This window comes from Ochotona curzoniae, unplaced genomic scaffold, assembly GCF_017591425.1.
Source record: "Ochotona curzoniae isolate NIBS_2020 unplaced genomic scaffold, NIBS_Ocur_1.0 contig_1302, whole genome shotgun sequence".
NCBI classification, from domain to species: domain Eukaryota; kingdom Metazoa; phylum Chordata; class Mammalia; order Lagomorpha; family Ochotonidae; genus Ochotona; species Ochotona curzoniae.
The window spans coordinates 835005-858650 of record NW_024465035.1 but is presented as its reverse complement, the minus strand read 5'-3'; the positions used below and the strand labels follow the sequence as shown (position 1 = coordinate 858650).

The window sequence follows — 23646 nt, the reverse complement described above, 5'->3', positions numbered from 1 at the left end:
CAGCTATTGGCATGCGAGCTGCCTTTGCTTCACAGCCTGAAATGACTGGTCTCGTCACTGCATCATTGATCTAAGAGCTCACTCTGCGAGTCTCACTGCTCTCCTCCCTCCCCTTTGTACCTCGCTCCTCTTCCCTTCTCTTCCCTCCCATCACCCCTCATCACCCTTCCTCTTTCCTTGTCAGAGTAGTGGGTACAACCACTTTGGGTCTCATATACCTGAACACTTTTCAATATTACTAATAACCCCAAAGAAATATTGTGTTATGCCTATTTCTATTCATCATATTAATATTTATGATGGGTAGAACTTAGAAATGTGTTTAGTAATTAATCTAGTGTCACATGGCTTAGTGTTCAGCTTAGCAGAAGCCGGCTGGATTATCGCACTGCTTGTACATCCAAACCGTTGGGGTGTTGTCTTCCTCTACAGACTCCAGAGGATGAGAACAAAGCAAGCCAGTGTTTTACCTTTGGCCTGAGAGCGTCTCGGGGACCCAAAGGGCTCCTGGCACCTATTGTAAGAACTATCATGCTTGGTTAGGGTTGCAGGCTCTGTAGGCCCAGTTCTTTCCTCATGGACTGGGAAAAGAAAGACAAGGATATGTGCATCTTTGTGTGTCCTTCCTAGGTTGGCGATGTCCAGAAGGCCAAGGGAGGGGGAAGCAGAGGCTAATTCAGACTTGTACATGTATGTAGATGGGGGGCATGGGGAGAGTTAGAACTCCTGTCCCTGCTGCCCCCCATCCTGAGCTGAGCTGAGCTGACATTTGGGGAACACGGCACCTTCATATCTGATCCACTGGTACTTAAGACTAATTATGAAGCAGCCTGAAGCACTTGACTTTCAGCTTTATTCAGATTTTGTACGTGGCTGGGGACAAACAGGAGGATTTTTTTTTTCTGGCCTGTTCTGTACCTTGAATATTTCACATTTCCCCAGGATGGACCTGGAGCTGGAGAAATGCAGATAACAGTCCGTATATATAAAAGTGAAGTTGGCTTGCTGGAGCTCTGTTCCCAAAGCACTGAGACGCAGGCTAGCTTTTCACAGTGGATATGCCATAAGCCAGATAATTGCCATCCATTGTCCTGAACATCTTGGGATCAAAGGCATGAAATAGAATTTGCAATAAAAATGTATCACACAGTTGCTACCTTCTAGAACGCAGTTGATAGCAGAAGCCATGAAGGTTTTATCTATTAGTTTTCCAGTAGAGAAACAAAAATGTACTGTTTCTCTTGGAGGTTAAGAGGAATTTGCCATATCCCATTAAATCTTCTCAATTTGAACATAGCATTTTTAGTTTGTGAGGTGCCAACATGGCCAGGCTGTAGAACTGGTGATTTAATCAAGCACTGATGCAGGCATAGCTGTGAAGGTGTTTCGTAGGTGTGACTCATATAAGAGAGATGGCCATGAACATGACGGTTGGGCCGCAGCTGATCATTTGAAAGGCTTTATTAGCCAAACTTGAGTTATCTCAGAAAGAAACACATTCTGCTTGGGACTTGTACATCGTCTGCTGCCTTGGATTTCAGCCTGCAGGTGGTATGATTCCTCAACTCCCCAACACAAATCGTCCAAGCTGGTGTGTGTGTGTGTGTGTGTGTGTGTCTATGTGTGTGTGTCTCTATGTCTATGTGTTTGTGTCTCTGTGTGTGTGTGGATACACTTAGGCACAAGGGTTTTTAAAATACACAAAATTCACCATAAAAGAATGCAGAGATTTCAGTATTTGTGCAAAACAGCTTACAGTTTATTTTTAAATGATTTAATCATTTAAAAGAATAGTAGAGAAAGATCTTACATCCATTGGTTTATCCCCCAGATGCCTGCAACAGCCAGCTCTGGATCAGGCCAAAGTCAACAGCCAGGGCTCCATCCGAGTCTCCAACGAGGAGCTCAAGTACTTGAATGCTTTGGCCATCATCTGCTGAATTCCAGGTGTGTTAGAAAGCAGCTGGATTGGACAGAGAAAACCTGGAACTTGAACTGGCATGTCAATATAGGATGCTGACAGCTGAAGTGGCAGTGCAATCCACTGTTCCACAATACTGACCCTGCATTGATCTTCCAATTCCATTTTCCCACAACTGTTTGTAGCACTCTCATGTATACAGGCCGTGAGTATGCACACATACTCTTGCATGTTAATATGGACGCAGGTGTGAAGATACACAGAAGTGCACACACGTCCTGCTGGTTCTGTTTTCTCCAAGCCCCTTAGGTCTTGTCTATTCTGAGTGTGTACCAACACCAGTGGCTTGATGTAAGGCTTGGATGAATACACACTGTATTGCCCTCTGGGCAGAGGAAGAATAACCAACAAAGGTGGGAGTTTGAATTCTTCCATCTCAGGACCATGACTTTGAAAGGGTTTCAGCTGCCCTCTGACCTCCATTCTTTCATCCATGAAATGGGACCAGTACTGCCCTCTCCATGGGCTTGTAAAGATTTAATGAGATCAGACCACGAATCCTTAGCTGCTGATGAGCTACAGTGGTTCTGGTTAAACTGTGTCAATTAAAAAAGGAGATTTAGACACTTTAATTCAGTAGCATAAATTCCAAAGCAAGTTAAAGGCTGGTTTTAGGGGTTAAAGACGTTTCAAATGCAGTGAAGCATGAACTAGTGAAGTAATAACCATTTTGAGGAATTATAGGTATAATAATTTAGTGCACATTTCAACCCAATAACATTGTTCAATAGGTGAGGCATTTGTGTGATAAACGCGTTGGCACCAGCACCTGAACAGGAGTATTAAACAATCAGACCCATTCGATTCCCTGCGTCCTATTCGGAGTCATCTTTTCTTGACTAGCTCTCACACATTATTAACTGAATCTTTTCAATCCCCGTGAGTGAAGCTGTTGTCCAGTATTCCTTCTAGCAGTAGGCTGGTTGGGTCAAAGGACTGTGTACTGAGGAGCACATGGAGTCCTGTGTGGGTCCTGATCCCAGACTGGACATTGGGGTTCAAAATCAAAGAGCTGTTGCCTGTATGCTGTGAGAAGTGGGCACCATAAGTAAGCTCTGCTCCAAAGCCTCATTCTATCCTCCTTCAGACCATCCCACGGGATTTCATAAAGAAGCATGGAGGTCTGGGAATGTTGGAAAACATGTCTAAGATCCGCAGTTGGTGTGTGGGCTGAGAACTTTGTCATTAAGCCCCCTGCTGCTGTTACTCAATTGCGGGTGTCCAGGGTGAACTTCAGTCCACAGGTCTAATCCAGATGACCTGTGTGAGGGCCATTTACAACCTCACTTGGGTGTGACCACCTGGTGCCTGGCCCGTGTGACAATAGCTAAGGGGATATTGGCACGTGGTCCTACGTGGAGAAATTTGACACTGGGAATACCCTTACTCCAAACAGTGGAGCATTTATGCATGCAAAGTGATGGGGAGAGAAGAATGTAGGAAGGGAAGGAGATACTCTAATCTCTGACAGCACCACCACACAGCGAAGTATGAATGACTCAACATCTTTCCCTCCAATACCTTTCAGTCCAACGAAAACAGTGCGGGAAAGGCCCGTTTTCTGTGAATTTTTGCACGTGTGAGTTGCACACCTGGGATTTGTATTTAAAACTCTCTAATTGGTACTGCCTCTAATTATGTAATGGCAAATGTCACCCTAAGACTTTCTGTTTGTGTGATGTAGGAATGCTTCCACAACTGACTCTCAATTAGCACTGCTAATTGCTCCAGGTACTGCAGGTGCCAGGAGGCAGAAGAGTTCTTGCTTCATTTACCAGTGACTTGTTCTGTGCCAGGCACTGTGTCAGGCATTGTGAATGTTATTATAACAAGGATGCTGCCTCCTGCTCTAGGAGTGTGCAGTTCCTCGGGAAAGAGTGGTAATTAGGTAGGAGGAGAGCTCATGTCTGTGGAAAATCCAAAGGGTAAGTGTGAGTCCAGCATTGGGATCTGGCAGGTAATGCTATTGCCTGACATGCAACCTCTAATGTGGGTTCAAGTCCCCACTGCTGTTTGTCAATCCAGATAACTGCTAATGGCTTGGGCAATGCAGCAGAAGATGTGCCTGCTGTGCCTGCACCGATGTGCGAAGGTGGGGGAATCTCCCAGTTCCTGGATCTGCCTGGCCCAGCTTTTGGTGGATGTGGTTATCTGGGTGGTAAACCAGCAGGTAGAAGATTCTTGCTCTCTCTCTCTCATTCTCTCTCTCCCCCTTCTCTTTTTCTCCCCCTCTGTCTCTGTAGATCAAACTTTCAAATAAAATGATAAATCTATAAAACAACAAAATGAAGGATAGGCTCATTTGGGTATGAAAAAGTGAATTCTGTGCATAATTTTCTCATCATGCTCATTTTTTTTGGATCAGCCACATAGCCAAAGGCAGTGCAGTGATGGGTGTAGTTGAGTATGTTTTGAAAATGCAAACACTCACTGGGTGTAAATATCATCACCACAACCAAGGTAGACAGTAGGTGTGTCTTCCCAGAACGTTCTCTTTGCACCTTTGCAGTCAAATCTTATCGCACCTCCCAGGCCGCAGCAGTTTGACCGTCCGCCTGCCGCGTCTCCCCTCCGCCTCCATACCTGCACGTTTGCTAGAATGTCACAGTAATGGGACATACGACAAAGTTTTTGTCTGACTTCTTTCGATTTTGTTTTGCCAATGAAACATCTTAGAGAATTAGCCATTTTGTTCTATGGATCTGTAGCTGGCCTCTTTTATTGCTGAATTAATGTTCATTATCTAGATAAGCTGTGCTGCAATTTGTAGATCTATTCACTCGTGGATGGTCATGTTAATTTCCAATTTGGTTCTATTTTGAGTAAAGATTTTAGAATCATTTACAAGCTTTTTGTATGATTTATGTTTTTGTTTCTTTATAGCAAGTCCTAGAAATGAAACTGCTAAGCCATTTTGTAAGAGACTGCTTACTGTTTTAAAAATGGGCTGTATTATTGTTATTTATTTTTTAAGTTATTTATTTGAAAGAGTGATACACACACCACACACACTCACTCACACACATATGCACACACCACACAGTCGTACACACACACACTCACTCACACACTCGCCACATACACATACTCGCACGCACACCATACCCTGCCCCCCCCCCACACACACACTGGTGGGGGACGAGAGAGAATCTCCCAGCTAGTAGTGTGCTTTCCAAACATGCTCACTTGGAAATACAGCGGGGGTTGTGCCAGGCTGGAGTCAAGAACTTCTTGGACACTGTTTCCTTCCCAGCTTCACTAGGAAGAAATTGAATTCAAATGGAAGAGGCAGGACTCAAGACAGTAATCCCATCTGAGATGTCGCTGCCCCAGGCAGTGGCTTACCTGAACTGCATCCCAGCTTTTCCCCCATTGCACTGTTTGGGCATTCTGCTTGCTTTACATCTTTATTGGAATTCGGTCTTTGTTTTAGTCATTCAAGGGGATTATAACATTCCCCGTGGCTTTCGCAGACATATCCCTGATGCCTGCTGTTGTTGAAAATATCTTTATGCTTTGATTTGCTGTCTTTCTGCTTGTTTTGGTGACAGACCTGTTTACATTTGTTACAGTTTTTATCAGGACATTTTATATTATTATTAAATGACAAGATGCATTTATATACTTTGGGTGGAAGTCCCTTATGAGATGTTTTGTGAATGTTTTCTCTCGATCTGTGGCTTTCAATAAGTGCCCCCACACTATGCGAAACTTTTTAAAGGAATAAAAGATCATAATTTTTATGAAATTTGAAGTTACCTCTTTTATTTCATCTGTCCCTTCTAATAAATCTTTGCCAAACCCAAGGTCACAAAGATTTTCTTTTATGTCTGTGGCTGAAATTGTTGTGTACTTATTTAAATCTAGAATTATTCATTGTTATTTTATTTGGAAGGCAGAAATACATTTTCTATTGAACGGTTCACTTCCCAGAAGTTCACACTGGCCAGACGGAAGCCAGGAGCCCGCAGCTCAGTTGGCTCTCCCACGCACATGGCAAGGACCCAGGTGTAGGAAGGGTCGTTTTCCAACTCCCTGAGTGAACAGGAAGTCAGGTTGGACTCACACGGCTTGAACCAGGCACTCTGGCAACAGCATAGCTCCTGAGTCACTGCTCACTCCACTTGGAAATAGCCTTTAGGTGTGGTGTACTTTTTGAATTTGGGCATTTTATTTTCAAAAAAATTATCCGCTCACTGGAGGTCTTTTGAAAGCTTTTGAGGAAATGCACTGATCATCCATGTGGGCGTCTGTTTCTGAGTCTGTTCTTCCTGCAGACCATATGTGTGTCTCTGCGTGTCAATGGCAGGCTGTCGTATGGAGGCAGCTTTGCAAGAAGTCTTGACATCAAGTGATGGAACTCGTCCAACTTTGCTCTTCTTTTCCAAAATCATTTTTTGTGTGTCAGGTCCTTTTGATTATCATATAACTTTAAAAATAGTTTATGATTGAGCAAATCCTGCTGGTGTTTTCATTGGACTTGCATTAACTCTATAGATCACATTTATATTTTGTGTCTTGTTCATACTGTGTTGTCAAACCATGACCATTGTCTGTCTCTGCATTAAGACATCAGCAGGTCTTCCTTAAATCCTTTCCATGGTGTCTAAGCTTTCTTAATGCATAGATATTGGCAAGCATTCTGTGGAAAATATTACTGTTTTATGTTTTATGCAATAGTAACAGTATACTTAATTTGAATTTTGAACTGTTCATTGTTAGTACATGAAGTGCTATTGATCTTTATATATTCACTTTCCCTCCTCTTGCCTTCCAAGTCTTTCCTTAGTTTTAGTAGCGTGTTTGGTTCTCTAGGCTTTTCTCCCCTGGTGGTCCCATTCACTGTGAATGCAGCCTGACTTCTCAACTGCCGCGCTGGTTAGCACTGACAAACACCCCAGGACACTGTGACTACCAGTGGTGACAGAGCGTCCACTCCTTCATCATGGATCTTCGCTCTAGGTTTTTGCCCAAGTCCTTTATCTAATCTAGAGAGTGCCCTTTGCCAGCAGCATTAATTATCAACGAACATTGAGTGTTGTGAAATCCCTTTTCCCTGGGGCTTTTTCTTGCATCTCATCTCAGTGTTTTCCATGCTCGCTGCATCCTCAGGTTCTGCATATGTGTTTGTTGAAAGAATGGGACTGGAACGAGAACTCTGGGAGGACTGTCCAGGAGCCTGAAGTGGCTGCTGGGTTACGGGTGTGGGAGGGCCTGCAGTATGCCAGGGACACTAGGTTTGCCTGTATTATTTCATTCAATTTTCACAATAGTGCTCAGAATTCACTATCTCTATTTTCTAAATGAGCAAGGAGTAATAGCTGGAATTATCTATGAGCTATAGGACGGCTGGGTTCTTGGTCTCATTACTCAGTAGAAGTAAAATGGCAATCATTAAGCTTAGAAAACAACAATAAAAAATTATACAAAGGAGGCTGCCTCCAATAATAATGCAGGCTTAAATGGAGTGTGATTCAGCCATCGGCGGAGTGAAAAAGTAAACAACCTGTTGGCCTGGACACAGTTGATGCTGTCCTTGAAGCGACCACAGGACCACCGAGAAGAGAAAGTAGCTGATACAATAGTTGAAGGATACCCTCATGGTCAGAATAGTGCAGCTCTGAGGGTGTCATCTGGGAGCAAAAACGTATACAAAGCAAACCTTTTCAACCTTGGCAAAGGAAATGTCCGGAGGGGATGAGGGAGGCTTGAATACGAGAGAAAAGTCTCAGCGTTGGTGAGTTTCTGTGCTCCACAATAGGTGGCTTTAAAACCCTGTAAGCCTCAGTTCCCATAAAACATCTTATGTACAGGGACTGCTGTAGTATGCACATGCTTGATATGGAACAGGTGGGAGAGCAGGGAAGCCAGCCTGCTGTTCACTGAGAAGAGAACCTCTAGGAATCTGCCCTCCTGCAGACCCTGTCTGCTCAGGGAGCAGGCTGTGAGTGTGAGGGTTGCAAGGACAAAAGCAAAGGCGGTATGTCCTATGAGCACAAGACGTCAGGATGACAGAACGGGCCTGTGGGTCCTGGGTACTTCCTAGGCCAGGAAATTGAAACTGAGACGCTGCCCACTCTCCTAGGCATAGTCAGAGTTAGCTGAGCAATGGGGATAGCCAGGAACTGTGGTTCCTGATTCCATCACCTGGCACCAGGCCAAATGGCACAATGTGAAACTGAGATGATGCTCAACTCCCCTAGGAACAGCCAGTTGTAGCCAGGAACTGTGGCCCCTGATTCTATTGCTTGCCACAGGGCCAAGCGGCACAAGGAATCAGAAAACTAGGTGAGTTCCTAGCATGGGCTCTGTGCACATTTCTAATGAATTAGCCCCTGGATTTAATTAAGCAGGGGTGGGGGGTGGGGAGGAGATTAATTCTGTCTCCCAACAGTGACAAATTATTTACAGTGCATTTGTGTTGATGGTGAATAAAAGAGCGAAGGAGTGTGGGAACAGTCCACGGTAGCTCTAATTCTTCCAGGTCTGTAATGACACAATGGTCTGCATGCCAACTCATGGGAATGGATGAGCCTGCTGCCCTGCGTACACCTGCCATGGGCAGAGCTGCTCACTCTCCTGGGCATAATTCAATCAGCAGAGACGATCGGCAAGACCCCCGACTGGCAAGGCATGAGTCTCTACCCCACCACACTGACTCTCGCTGAGTCTGCTCAGCAACAGTGGCTCCTGTGGAGGCCACCGCTTGTGCTGGAATAGCTCTTTTGAGGAAACTTGGTGTGCAAAGGGGAAGGGAGCCCCTGAATAAGTGTTCCATCTAGAATTGCTCATGATGGCTGAGATTAGGCTGTGTCCAGAAAGTGAAGCACAAAATCATAATATATTCATTTTTTTCATTGACAGTAAACTTTGCAGTATGTATTGATAGATGAGTAGCATTTGTAAATTAAAGTTTAAAGTGTTTTCCTTTTTAGCAAAAAAGAGACTTAGTTATTTATTTTGAGAATCAGAGGAAGAGAGGGAGATCTTCCATCTGTGGACTCACTCCCCAGATGGCTGTAATAACTGGTTCTGGGCCAAGCTCAAGGCAGAAGCTCCATCCTGGTTCACCCTGTAGGTGGCAGGGCTCCGAGCACTTGACCTGCTTCTGCAGACTGTGAAGGTGCTGCATTGGAAGTGGAGCAGTGGGGCACCGAGCAGTGCCCGGGTGGAATGCCGGCATTGCAGGTGGTGTCTTCAGCTGCACCTGCACAACACTTCCCACTAAATCCATTCTTAACAAGCTCTCTGTACTGCACATTTAGACGTAGACATGGTGGGGTTTGGGTCCAGTGTAAGTCCATGGGCGTGTGTCAGTGCTGCCTTCCTTCTCCGTGTGCTGCAGTCGGCTTTCGAGTCTGTCCTGAAGGTTCCCTGATATAAAATGGGGCTGGGAAGCCCAATATCCCTCATGACTTTGTTGGATGAAGATTGTAAGGTGTGAATATGCTTGTGGGTTCATAACCCCAGTGTTGGTGTTTGTTGTGTTTTCTAGTCAACAAGCACAAGCCATGGATTGAGACTTCGTATCATGGAGTCATAACTGAGAACAACGACACCGTCATTTTGGACCCACCTCTGGTAGCACTGGATAAAGATGCACCTGTTCCTTTTGCAGGTAAGATGATGCCCTGACATGGCTGGACTTGGATTGCTGTGCAGAAAACACCCCGTAGTCCTCGCTCAATTGTGGACTTAACATGGTGTCCTTATTTCTGGTGGACTTTGTGTCTCTTGCTTCCAGTGCAATGCCTTACTTATTCAAAGGAGTAGTAACTTGCTAGTCACCCTGTCCCTGGAGACATTAGGCTGGTAAAGTTGTTAGGAGAATTTCCTCTCCCCAACGAGATGATCCATAAACATGGTGAAGTGGGAGAGCCGTTGTGTCCAGTACACACACACCATGGATGGATGGAGACTCGCAGGTTGGTGGATTGACTAGAGGCAGGGAAAGGGCAAACATTCAGGAAGCACAGGCTAGGTGGCCTTGCTATGCGCGTCCAGGTGGACGTGGCCTCCAGCCACGTTGCCCTCTCTAGTCATTGTTGTCAAGCCCTGGAGCAGAGTGGGAAGAGGATGGGTGACAGACAAAGAATTCCTGAAGATGCATGCATCATGAGTAATATTGTTAACATTTTATAACTGTCAGGGGAAAGACAGGAAATTTAATGAAGGTTTTCAAGATTTCTAGAAGATTGCTTTATGATGGATGGGTGCCAGGCAGAGGTTCTCACTATGATGAAGTCCATTTTTTCTGACAGTTTGTCTGCTGTGTTATAAGCTACTTGGGCAGGAAAAAAATGGCTGTTCTGCACTTTTAACAGATAACCTCTGTGAGGGCGTTTTTTTCATTATGAAATAAAGTAAGGCGTGGTGGGTGCTTTCAGTGGGGGCAATTAGGCAGTGCAGGAAGGTTACCCACAGACTTTCCTGCAAAGCACAGGGACGGGGTGGTACTCTGGACTCTGAGCAGAAGGCTTTGTCCTCATGGTATGGGGCGTGAAATGGTATCCAGCAAGCTAAATCACTCTTGCTTTCATGGTGTTTGGGGTTGGGGTGTTTCTGCATCCCTAAAAGTCCAAAATGAACCCAGCATTCAGCAAGTGTTGCAGCCACACTGTCTTTTCCATAAAAGAGTAGGTATTGTTCCCAAACCTTCCTTTCCAGCTTAGGAATGCACTGGTTCATTCTCGTCTTTAGAAAATGATAACTAATATGATTAATGAGCCAGCAGTCCCACCAGCCTTTGATTATAAAGCAAAAGCTCTTAGGATCATATCATGTTTGGCATGCTGTGCGCTATGTGCTTGCGAAATAAAGACAGCTTTTAGATGTAAGAGATTTGGCATAAGAATCTAAGCTCTGATTTATCTTGATGGCTCAGGTCGTACAGAGCTGAGTCCTGGCTTTGCTCTGGGGCCGAGTGTGCCTTCTTTTCCCAAACAGTCCAGCGAGGAGCCCCTCTGGGACCTGCCGTTCCTCTTTCCATCCCTGACAGGAAGTAAGCACGTGTGATGAGGTCATTTTGTTGTGGGGAGACGGTCTCTGATGTTCAGCACTAGTGGACAGGGACACTGCAAGTGTTGACCAGGCTGTTCCACTGGAGCTCATGGCTCAGTAAAGTGCTAAATCAGCTAGAAGAATACCTTTCAAAGAGATCTGATATTTGAAAGTTTGGATGCACAAAATTTTGTTTATTTTCCTTGGTTTTAAGGCTGAAACACAATTAAAATTTTCTTCTGAGGATTCACCAAAATGTTAAATCATGAACCCATCAGATGCCTTTAAAGTTGGATCTGCACTGTGTCTCTTGGCTGTGCTCGCAGGTGTTCAGACATATCTGAAAACTGAGGTGTATTTCTGAGCCAAGCGCTCATCGGCTATTTCTGCCTGAAGACAATTCCTGCGCTCGTCCTGTTATTTGCAGCTGCCTTTAAAAACAAGCGAGCTTAATGCATCAAAATATAATCTTCCAAGCTCTTCCGAGTGAAAACTGGAGGTGCTCTCTGCAATGGTCAGAGCTGCTTTTTTCGGCGTTATTTATGACTTGCGCTAAGACAGGACATAGCCAGTGGCTATCCATCCATGCTGCAGGCATTTATTTTAAAACATTTATCTTAAAAAGAAAATACTCAAGATTTATTTCAGATCGCTATCGTTCTCATAAAATTGAAAAATGCGTATCTGCCAGCTCCATCACTCGTCCCTGTCAGTGGCGACTGTTGGCGCCCCCTTATCGTGGTTCTGGGGCTGTGGGTCAGTTTGCCCTCCCTTTCCCCAGGAGTCTGTTTCCAGTCTAGCCACTGAGGTGAGCTTTGCAGCTGGTGGGAGGCAGTTGGATCCCATTGCTTCCATCTTGTGAAAAGCATCTTTCAGGAAACATGTCTTACCTAGAGATTCTTCTAGTCATATATGATCTCATGTGACTTTCAGTAACTAGCAATAGTGAATGCACTTGCATATAAATACACAATCCAGGGATATAAATTAGCTGTATGTTTTATTTCTTGAGTGTAAAATTAGTGAGCATTTTGCATAAAGTGTGGAAGCCACAGTGACGGACACACGAGTTAAGTTTCCCTGCCACCGGAAAGCACTGCACTGTATTTCCGTTCAGTCATTTCTTTAATCTTTTCTCAAAAAAATTATTATGCTTCTTATTTGCTGTTAATACTAATAAATTTAGTTAGATTGAATAATATAATGTGATCAGATGGATATGTAATCTTTGATAAAGTTAATTAAAACCTTAATAGTGATACTTAAATTATCTGTCCCACTCAACTAATGAAAAGCTGCCATTTGTTTAAATTTTCTGCTATAACTGATCCAATGGCTGTATGACTCACTGCTTCATGAGTGTTCTGTGATGTGCCATTCCTTTATTGATGGGCAGTTGTCTGATTTCCCTTGTTTATTATAATAAATCTCAACATTTCAGTTTCTGTTGCTCTGGTAGATTTCCAGAATTGGAATTAATTGTTCAACAGGTGTAAAGCCCTGAAACACGTGAAAGTTGAATAATTCCAGATGTGTTGGGGGGTGGGTCCTTGCGTCCACCTGTGCAGTGGGTGCTGGGTCAGTGAGCTCCAGGGCTGGGAAGTCACCTGCCTCAGGTCCTTGGACCTGCCTGTACAGGGGGGCCGAGTCCATGAGGCCCATGATTGGAGGGTTCTTGGGTCCATGTGTGCGGTGGGTTCTGGGTCTGTGAGCCCTGGGGTGGGGTGTCTGGCAGAGCCTGCGTCCTTGGACCCACTTGCGAGAACTAGTCCTCCTCAGTGGAAAATACAGCGGTGGGTGGCAGGCCCTGATGCACGTGGAGGATATGGCCACTGGGGTCTGTAGAGAACATCCGGTACCATAGCAGAGGAAAGAGGACAAAACGAATTGGACAGCTACTCCAGCCAAACAATGACAGCAAGAATCTGAACAAATGGAGATTTAAGATCGACTGTTTCAGCCAGTGGAAGTCAGAAGGGTTTCCTCATCCTTGGATCAGTGAGATTGACAGCATTTCAGAACTGTTGAAACCACCTGGCAGAACCCTGGGAGTGTGCGCACTTTGGGACCCTGGCCTGATATTGAGAGGCTGTTCCCCATCCCTGGGTACTGGGGTGATTGGGACCCTGGGTACGGCTTCACTGCTTATCTCCTCCCATCCTCTAGAAACAGGCAGAGGAAATAGAAAATTGGGAATAATCAATACCCACTTTTCCTTAACCCTCGATCCTTCCAACCCTGATCAACTGTGTTAACATTATCAAAAATAAATTAAAAATAAGAAATTTGAATGAGTTACGGTTACAGCCACACCATGTGAGCCCCCGTTGCCTGGCTCTCATCTGCCTCTGTTCACTGGTGTGACCCAGTGACAATGTGGTGGTGATAGCTAAAGATGGCTTAGTTCACGGTGTGACCCAGCGTGGTGGAGTTAGCTAAAGATGGCTCAGTTCATGGTGTGATCCAGCGTGGTGCAGTTAGCTGAAGATGGCTCAGTTCATGGTGTGACCCAGTGACAATGTGGTAGTGATAGCTGAAGATGGCTCAGTTCATGGTGTGACCCAGCGTGGTGCTGTCAGCTGAAGATGGCTCAGTTCATGGTGTGATCCAGCATGGTGGAGATAGCTGAAGATGGCTCAGTTCATGGTGTGATCCCAGATGGTGAAGTCAGCTGAAGATGGCTCAGTTCATGGTGTGATCCCAGATGGTGGAGTCAGCTGAAGAAGGCTCAGTTATGGTGTGACCCAGCATGGTGGAGTTAGCTGAAGATGGCTCAGTTCATGGTGTGATCCAGCGTGGTGCAGTTAGCTGAAGATGGCTCAGTTCATGGTGTGATCCAGCGTGGTGCAGTTAGCTGAAGATGGCTCAGTTCATGGTGTGACCCAGCGTGGTAGAGTTAGCTGAAGATGGCTCAGTTCATGGTGTGATCCAGTGTGGTGCAGTTAGCTGGAGATGGTTCAGTTCATGGTGTGACCCAACGTGGTGGAGTTAGCTGAAGATGGCTCAGTTCATGGTGTGATCCAGCATGGTGCAGTTAGCTGAAGATGGCTCAGTTCATGGTATGATCCAGGGTGGTGGAGATAGCGGAAGACAGTGGTCGCAACTGCCGTCATCTGATATAGGCTTTCCCCGGTTATTGCTTTGATTGAGTGTACAGAATGTCCGTGACTCAAGGTGCAATCATTAAAGACATAGTGAGTTTAGTAAATATTTCCTTTTTCAATCCTTTCTCTCTACTCATTTCCTAGGGGAGAGAACTGACTTGTGCAGGAGCTAAGCGTTTGCCCTGAAGCCCACATCAGGCCAACCTGGGCTGGACAGGAGCCAGGGCTTCCCGGTGCTTGTTCTGAGCTGCCGTTTCTGGTGATGAGACCTGCTCATCCCTGCCCCAGCTGCCCGGAAAGCTGCTGATGCTGAGTGGATGAAACCCCCTCCAGCTTCAGTCACATCCATTCACATGACTCACTTCTCAGCCTCATCTCTGAGCTCTGCAGACTTGACCTTCTCAGAAGGATCAGACAAAGGAAAAATCCTTGAGTAATAATGAAAATCCTGTCTTTTTCTTGGCAAAAAAATGTTAATGAAAGCATGCTGGGCACACCGAGAACTTACAATTTCTACCTATGCCCCCTCTGAGGCCTGTTAGGAAGCTGTGGAGACTTTTGCATGTGAAAGGAATTAGACTGCCTTTCAGAGATAATAGAATTGCTCATTTGTCTCCATTGGGCCAGTCTGGACTTGTCGTTTTTAAGGACAAGGCTTCAGAGTATCATCAGGCATAATTGGCTGGCTTCTCGGGCTGGGTGACTCTCTGAAGACTGCCCAGGAAATTGCCAGGGACGTGATTTGGCCTGAGCTGACGAGTTGCTCGTGGACCGCTTGCAGTAGGGGACACTCTTTCCTTTCACTGTCAACACCTGTTACTTGCCTGTCCTGCTCTGCATGTGCCCATCCACCACCTTCTTGTCTCTGCACCTTCCTAGGGATCTCATTTATGCCTTGGGTCCCCTCAGTGCTTCACGGCTGAGGCCTTCCAGGGATTTAACACATGGAATTGTCTTATGGAGAATGGGAAGATGGAGGTCGATAACAATTATAGGTTTCTTCAGAAATATTACTTTAAATCCATAGATGACATTGTGGGCCCGGTGTGGTAGCCTGGTGGCTACAGTTCGCGTCTTGCCTGTACCGGTATCCCATAAGGACGCCGGTTCTAATCCCAGTGGCCCCACTTCTCATCCAGCTCCCTAGCTGGATGATGCTGCATTGGAGGCACTGACCTTCTCTTGGGGAAGGGGCAGTGGCCATTTCCTCTTGTCGAGAGCAGGAGTGGTGATGCAGTGCTGCTGCAGTTCCTGTGTAGCTTAAATGAGACACTAAGCCAGGGTGCCTAGAGCCACCTGCAGCAGCCAGTGTCTGACAAGCGGGTCACACTTTATGTTTTTATTATTTATTTATTTGAAAGAGTGCCAGACAGGGGATAGAAAGGGACCTTGTATCCTCTGGTTAACTCTGTAGCTAGTGCTGAGTCAGGCCAAAGCCAGGAGCCAGAGGGAAGCTCTGTTTGGGTCTCCCAAGTGAGCAGCAGAGACTCAAGTACTTGAACGGTCATTTTCTGCTGCCTAGCTGGACCCGCAGCAGGACAGCATGGCTCACAGGCGTCCCATGGCGTGGCTCAACCCTGCCCCCCACGTCGTAGCAGGGGTGACGGGGAGAACCACTGGACTCATGATTATGAACACTGTCAGTAGACCACAAGTATCTGATCCATTTAGTACAGTGGTTTAATGATACTGTGATTAAGGAAGGGAGGTTTGAGCTGCTTCCACGTCTTCCAGTACTGATATACCTCTGCTCTCAAGCCGGACTGTCTTGCATTGTTTGGTCATGTGATGTGGGGACAGTGAGTAATGTCATTTAAAGTAGCTTCAAAATCGCACAGAACTCTGTAAGAAAAAAAAAGTTCTTATATCCCCCCTATAATTTACCCTTTAGGATACTTCCAGGCTTTGTCAAGCCATGTGTTTTCTTGTTAGAACACATGTGCATCCACAAACAGACACAGACCTGCACACATGGTCACCAATTGCTGCACACACCAAGTCATGTTGAGAGCTCACAGTGAGAGGAAGAGCGGCTGCTGTGGCTCTGCCTTACGGGTGACGGCTTTGAGACCTGATCACCCCGACTTCAGGCTCAGCGTACCCCGTGGATTGTCCCAACATGTCTAATTGGCAGTGGGAAATTTACGCTGTACCCAGACACAGCATGAAGGATGCTGAACTCCATGCCAAGTCGTGCCTTTGGAATTCCGTATCTTTCTGATTGTGTCCGGGAGGAAGGTGCTGCTTAGCAGGCTCGGGATGCCTCCTCTGTCTCTCAGCCACTTGCTATTCTCTGTCCTTGACAACACAGGAACCAGTTCTATCACTGAACCTTCTGTAGGCACCAGCAGTGAGCTGGCATTTTTTAAAAAAACATCCTGTTATGTTTTATTTAGGTTATTTTCTGAGCAAAGTATTGCTGGTTTTCATTTGCATTTTCTTTTTAAATAAATTCATATGAATTTTTTGAAATCCAAATTTAAAAATGCAAATAAGTGGGCATTAAAGTCGTGGGTGGAAGCATCAAAAACTGTGAAGGAGTTCCTGGGTTGAATGCCTGGTGGGTCCCAAGGGTGAGTGTAGCAGGACCACACTTCCTCCTGGACCCCCTCAGGAGGACCCTCAGTCCGGGACCCCCCAGGAGGACCCTCAGTCCGGGACCCCCTCCGGAGGACCCTCAGGGGACCCGGCCAGCTGCAGTCTGTCTGGCTCAGTGGCTCTGACACCCAGCAGTCCTGGCTGCAGGGGAGCCATCTTCAGGAGCCTCACAGCAGTGGTATCCTTGAATGCGAGCTGGTTATACTGGGGGTTGCCTTCCACTCTGCTCTCTGAGCCGCCACCTGACTGGCAGTCCTGAAGTGAGTCCAGTTCAGAACCATCTGGAATCAACTTCCCTCCTTGTGTTGGAAATCCAGATAAGAGACAGAGACCCACATCTGTGTACTCAAGCACAGTTGGAAATCACTAAAAAGAAAACAACAAATCGATAACAGAACAAAAGTCACCCCTAAGATCCTGCTAACCACCTTAAATACTGATACTTGAGTATTTTCTATTCACTTTCACTATATTCTATGTGGTTCTAAGTCTTTGTCTTCAGGTTTCACACTTTCCAAATGAATTGAAATATGGTTGATGAGGAAAAGGAATCCAAAGCAGGATAGACTCCTGGTCTGCTGGGACTGAAGGACTTCCTAAGTCCAGAGCTAGAACGGAGCAGTCCAGGAAGACCAGGTGAGTGGACCACCCTAACAGGAGAGAAGTAGAGTCTCAGGTTAGAACATTTGAGAACTGGCGCTGGCAGGTAGCTTGAAAAAGGCACTTGAATCCCAGTACTTCAAGTTCTGTGAGTTGGCAAGTTAATCACAATGCTATAGAAAAACAGGATCGAAAGTGAACAATGATATTCACAATAATAGCAGGACTGCTGCCAGCCCATATGGCCATTGTGAAAATTAGAAGCAGGTGCCCCTTCCCACAGATGGGTAATGTCCCACTTGAGCGCGCAGCCTGGCAGCTGGAGAGTCCAGCCTTAGCGCCTCCCTGCAGTCCCACATCCTTCTGTAGAAAACGACTTGCACAGAGCAGCACTGGCCATTGACTTGTATTTGTCACTGCTGCATGCCAGACACGACCTTATCGTCACGCCGTGTACTTCTAGCGGTGGCCCTCTGGAATAGGCAGTGTCAGTATCTCCATTGTATAGATGTCAAGACTAAGGTTAAGCCACAGCCTGTGGTTTTTCCAGAACAAGTGGAAATGGTGTAGTTTCAGTTCCAAACTAGATGTCTCATTAACTATGGCTGTACAATGACGAGCCATCCATTGTTGTTCATGTGTCCACTTGCTGGTTGGGCAGCTCTGCCTTGATTCGCTCAGGCATCTGTGGGCAGCTGGGCTGGAGACTCCCTGCTCTAGGGTGACCTCGGCTGGGATGACACATCCTTCTTGCTAGATCTCCTCCTGCCATGTCTTTGCTATATTTGCAGAGGGGCCAATGGCACAGAAATGTGGAAGCAGTGTGCATACATCTCCTGGTGACAGGCGTTATGAATGACTGTGCCACTGCCTGCAACGAATCACCTGACCACTCCCAGAGTTGGTGTAGGAGTGGCCTGCCAAGGGCATACAGAGGCAGCATGTGAGGCTCAGTGGGGCTCAATCTGTCACAGCCCACATCTTGGCCACAAGGATTCACACCCTTGACCCATGCAAAATATGTTTATCACTGTCTTGGGACACCGCTTCCCTGCACACCTCTCCCTCCCATGAAGGGTTGTGTCCTATCACAGCTTCTAACTCGAAGCTGAGGAGTATGTGGTCCTCATCAGGACTGGATGCAGGGCCTGTAAATCAGCTTTCTTCTTTCACATGCCCATCAGGGAAAAGTGCATCCGACTAAACACTCCCATTCAAGACGGTGAATGGAGGTTCATAGCAACCCCTGGCCCAGGGCAGTTCTGAGACCCTGATGGGGAAGTACTTCCGAGAGTGGTTCTGTTCCCCAAGGGACCTCCCTCAAGCAGCACACTCTACTGCTGCCTGTTACCTACTTCTCTTTTCCCACCATCTGGGTCTCCAGCCCGTGTCCAGTAGATTCAACAGGAAGTCAGCATCCTAAGCCAGGAGTTCTAAAATCAGGGGTCCTCACAGAATACATAGGAACAATCAGCAGCCCAGCAAAGTTGCATGCTATTTCTTTTGGAAGAGTGGTTCAGACAGTGTGTCAGGCTCCAAGCGTAGAGACACCTGTCTCTAAGACTAAGTCTGTGATAATGTATCACTGGCAAGTAGATTAGCCTGTTCCTGGCATTTCCCACACACTGCCTTAGGTGGTCAGATCTCAAGCCACCCAACTGAAGCTGGGCCTGGAGTGCACCCTTAATTCATGGTGAACACATTGTAGACCTAATGACATGCTGGGGCTGCTCTCTAGACCACGCAGGCCATTGGCTTCCTGTTCAAGCATAGAGTCCAAAGAGTGGATTGTTGATGCACTGTTCAGGACATGCGTGTGGGAATGTGGTCTGCAGAGAGATGGGTGCAGCCGGCATCAGGGAGAGGAAGGGGGAAGAGAGGCTCAGGGGATCCTGACTCAGTTGCCAGTTTGTCCCATGGCCCAGGGAGCCTGGGTTTCCATGACGTCACTCTCGTTGCTGCACTGATACCTCCACCGTGTCTCCTGAAACAGCTGAGGATGTCTGTTGGTGGGCTGCTGCTCCTAGGGAGTCAGGAGCACAGGTGTCCTTTGAGCTACAGGAGCATGAAGGGTCCAAGCCGCTCAGACCAGGAGGCAGATGCAGAAGAAGAGCTGAGAATGAGAGAACTGGCCAAATCCCCTTAAAGAGCTGCAGCTCGTAATTATCACGGTGAAATCAATGATGACTGTCAGTAGTTGGACCATTTAGTAGCCAAGCTTAGACAAGTTAATTCTTGGAAATCCCTTCTCCAGGAGCCATTTCTGTGGCTTACCATGGTGACTGTATTGAATTGGTCCAGAATTAGAGCCTGCCACAAATATTAATTACAAACATGAATTCAAAAGATCAGTGGTTTTACATTAATAGGAATTCTGGGCCTATGCATACAGGCCTTACATGCCCAAGACTCTTGTCTGAGATTGCAAAGCGAAGAACTACAGTACAAGCAGGCGTTTATAGTTCATTCTGCTTGGCAGAGTACGGAGTGGGATCACAGAATACCTTGGCTTGGGTTCAGAGCTCGATTTTATTGTCTTGTAGCTGCCTGTAATCACAGACGAGGCATCAAAGGCCAGCTGTCCCCCATGAACCTTGACAGTCTACATAAACTAATTACATTTTTATGAGCCATCCTTCCTGTGGTCTGGAGAGAGGACCTGTTAAGCCAAGTTCAATATGATCTACCAACTTTAAAAAATATTCTTATTTGTCTACATTCTAGCCGAGTGCCATTGGAAGTGACATCCCTTGCAACAGTTGGCTGGGGTGGCCTAGACCTTATTAGATTAGAGCTCTCTGCATGTCTTGATGGAAATAAGAACCCCCTGAGTAGTAGGGATTCTTCCTGCATATTAGTGATACTTACAGCAAAACTTGAAGGACAGGAAATTTTTAAAAATCAAGTTTGGAAAGTGAGAGCACATTAGAAAAACTCCTCTCCCCGGGATACTAGGCTGTGAATTAAACCTTTAAACCTTTGTACTCGTTGTCCCCAAATCCAGTGCACAAAGAATACCCCTTGTTCCTGTTCCTTTTGTGTCTCTTGAAACCCGGAGGGGTGTCATGCCAGACAGGCACTCATTGTACACCACCCCCGCCACCACACACACACACTATGTCCTTGGGCCACCCCTCCAGACCACGGTTCCCTCTTGCCTATTCAATCTGCAAGGAAACTCCAGGTTTATCAGCCTTCGTGTGACAAAGCTCCATCCCTCGATCACATCCGGGGCTCGTCTAGCTTTGAGTTATGCTCATGCTGTCCTCATCGGTCTGCCATGATGCTGACATGCTAGTGGGCCATCCTGGTTGGTGGACACTGAGCCAGGCTGCCCAGCCAAGGAGGACATGCCGTTCCTCTTCCTTGGCCTTCCCACATAGAGATTCCTGGGAGTCCTTGTGATGCTCTTCTTCCTGGTTTACTATAAAGGCTTCCCTTTGTGAACGTGGATGGATGTTCCCAGGTTCTAAATACGAGTGATGTGATCAAATGAGGCCCTGAGCTGTCCATGCAGTTACCTTGCACTCCAATCCTTGCTACAAATTCTTTTGTTTGAAAGGCAGAGAGAGAGATACAGACAGACAAATCTTCAAATGCCTGCAAGGGCCAGGCCAGAAGGAAGCCAAGAGCCATGGACTCCATGTGGGCCTCCCAGCTGGAGTCACACACAGCCAGGACTCAGACCCAGGCACTCTGATTTATGGTGTTGGCATGCTGAGTGGTGTCTTACATGCTGTGGACACTGACCACTGCTGTGGCCAACACTCCCCCCTGCTGCGAACACTGTCCCCTTCTCTGGCCAACAATGACCCCTGCTGTGGACACCGACCCCTGCTCTGGCCAACAATGACCCCTGCTGTGGACACCGACCCCTGCTCTGGCCAACAATGACCTCTGCTGTGGACACCGACCCCTGCAGCCCAGGCTGCTCAGCCAGGGCTGGAAGGTGCTGAGTGTGTCCTGTAATTCCACTGACCCCGAAGGAGGCCTCCCTTGACCCTGCACTGACAGTGTGTGATATGGATCATCTTCTCAGAGTGGCATCCTCATTGCATCCATCTCGGTGATCTTTCAGTTGCTTTGGTGCTGCCCTCAGCCCAGACCTTGCAACACTAGGCTTCCATCATCTGCGGCTGAGTCTGCCTTCTCACTGGCCTTCAACGGAAGTGTCTGAATTCATTTGTATTCCTAGCACCTAGCAGTGAGGGGGTGGCAGTTAAAGTCTGCTGAATGAATGCCTGACAGATTGCTATACAAAGATGCTTCCAAAGGTTCACGGAGAATGAAATGCAAAGCTAAGTTTATTTGGGGATAAAAATTTGAAATTCATGAATGGGAGGAATCTTTCAAAAGTTCATGAAAACAAGTATTATGCAAAACTGCAAAGATTTCATTTTTTTTTATAACAAAATATATTTATCTTTGAATTTCATTGTCCGTGAAATGTCTGAAGTACTCTGGTATTACATGCTGACGCCCACCTGTGTTTTGCTCTTCTCGTCTTTCATATGTTTGCTGGTGGGCTCAGTACTAGGTTCTGCCACACTTTCCGTGCAATCTTTTTAATTGCTGCTCATACCATACCGAGCAGACTTGCTTATTCTTAGGTCCTAGCACACCTTCCAGATTAGAAGTCCTCAGTAAATATTTGCTGATTTGAATTGAAAAAGATTGAGTGAGTTGCAGGCTGTTTCTAAGCTGTGTGGAGGCAGGGAAGGAGGGACACTGGAGTCCTGTCTCATCCCTGCTGCTTCGGCTGCACCCTGCGGGGGCTAAAGCCACTACTGGGAGCCCTCTTAGAGCTTGCTTAGAGCCCTTGCTTACAGCAAGGCCACCACAATGGCTGCACTTCCCACATCACTGCCAACAAAAGGAAAAAAAGAGGCTGCGGGAGGGAAGTGTTCATTGGGGCTCCTGGTGATCCTGGAGGAACAGCCTGGTGGAGGGAACGCGGTCACAGCACCGACCCAAGGTGCTTCAACACTGAGCTGCTTCACTTGAAACTCTTAAGTTTGCATGCAGTTACACTAACCAGCAGGCTCTGGTGTCCCACTGTCCCAGTGTCCCCAGTGATACTGTGCCCAGCAGCACCACCAGAACTTGCCATCGCCTCATAGATTCCACACCTCTGACCGTCCTTCCCAGTCTCTTCTTATCTGACCTCGTTCCAATAATTTACTCATTTCAAGTAAGTTGTACAAACGGACTCTTACTGTAAACAACATTTTGAAATTTTTTTTTCACTCAACATTATCCTCTGGAAACTCATCTGGTCTGTTGCCTAGTTGAATAGTTGGTTCATTTTATTGCCGGGTTGTCATTCCCAGTATGGATGTGCTACCAGTTGCTCATTTGTTGAAAGATGTCCACGTTGCTTCTGGGTTGGGCCAGATGCTTCTGGGTTGAGTGGATGTGCTGTCAGCACTGTTACACAAGTCCTAATACTTCTCTGGTGTAAGTGTCAGTAGCTGAACTGCTAGGTGGATGGTGTCACATGTTAGTTCCACAAGGAGTTTCAGAATTGCTTTCCACCGTGGCTGTACTTTGCCACCAGCACTGTATGAGTGATGAATGTTTCTTCGCATGCGCTCCAGAATTTGATGTAGCCACTACATTTTTATTACAGTAGTTTAGATAGGACTATAATGCTATCTTATGTTAAGTTTAATTTTTCTGGTGGCTAATGATGTTTCATGTCTTTCCATGTCTGTCCTGTGTGTACCCCACTCCATGGAATGCCTCTTCATGCCTTCTGTCCATTTTCTAATTGAACTGGATATTAAAAAAATAATGTTACTTTTGAGATTTGCTATTTATTTGTTTGTCTTAGATACTAGTCCCAATCAGATTTGTGGTTTATAAATTTATTTTCTCATGGTTTGTATTTGTACCTTCTTTAACAGGTTCTTTTTCAGAAAAAATTTTGATGGAGTCCAGATCTATGCTTTTAGTGTCAAGTCTAAAAACTCATTATTAACCCTAGAGTCTGAAGTTTCTTTCCTATGTTTTAAATGCTTGCTGCATTTTGAATTATTGTTTATTTATTTACTGCTTTTTGAGAGGTTTATCATTTCCCCCCAGTTGTATCTTTGGGAAGACAGCTGAGCATTGTCCTGGTTCATTCAGGTTGCCATAACTGGAATCCGGTGGGCTAATAACAACGGATTTCTTGTTCTCACATGTCTAGTGGTTAGAACCCACTCAGGGTTCTAGCATTGTTGAGCTCCATCCGATCAGGCTGTTCTGGTTGGCTCTTAGTGATGGCTACTAGTGGAGCTTACACGTTGTGGAAGGCTGGTTGTGTGAGGACTGTTTCCGAAGCGCGTGACTCCCATACACATGACCTACTAGCCGCCTTGG

At 46.3% G+C, this 23646-nt stretch overlaps 1 protein-coding gene across 1 annotated transcript in view; it reads left to right on the top strand.

Annotated features, from left to right (window-relative positions):
* The window catches only part of CLSTN2 (calsyntenin 2), a 411318-nt gene that overhangs the window by 149092 nt on the left and 238580 nt on the right, over positions 1-23646 (top strand). Inside the window, exon 2 of the mRNA XM_040964996.1 lies at positions 9477-9599. Coding sequence (XP_040820930.1) covers positions 9477-9599 — 123 coding nt within the window. The remainder of the gene's footprint in view (positions 1-9476; positions 9600-23646) is intronic.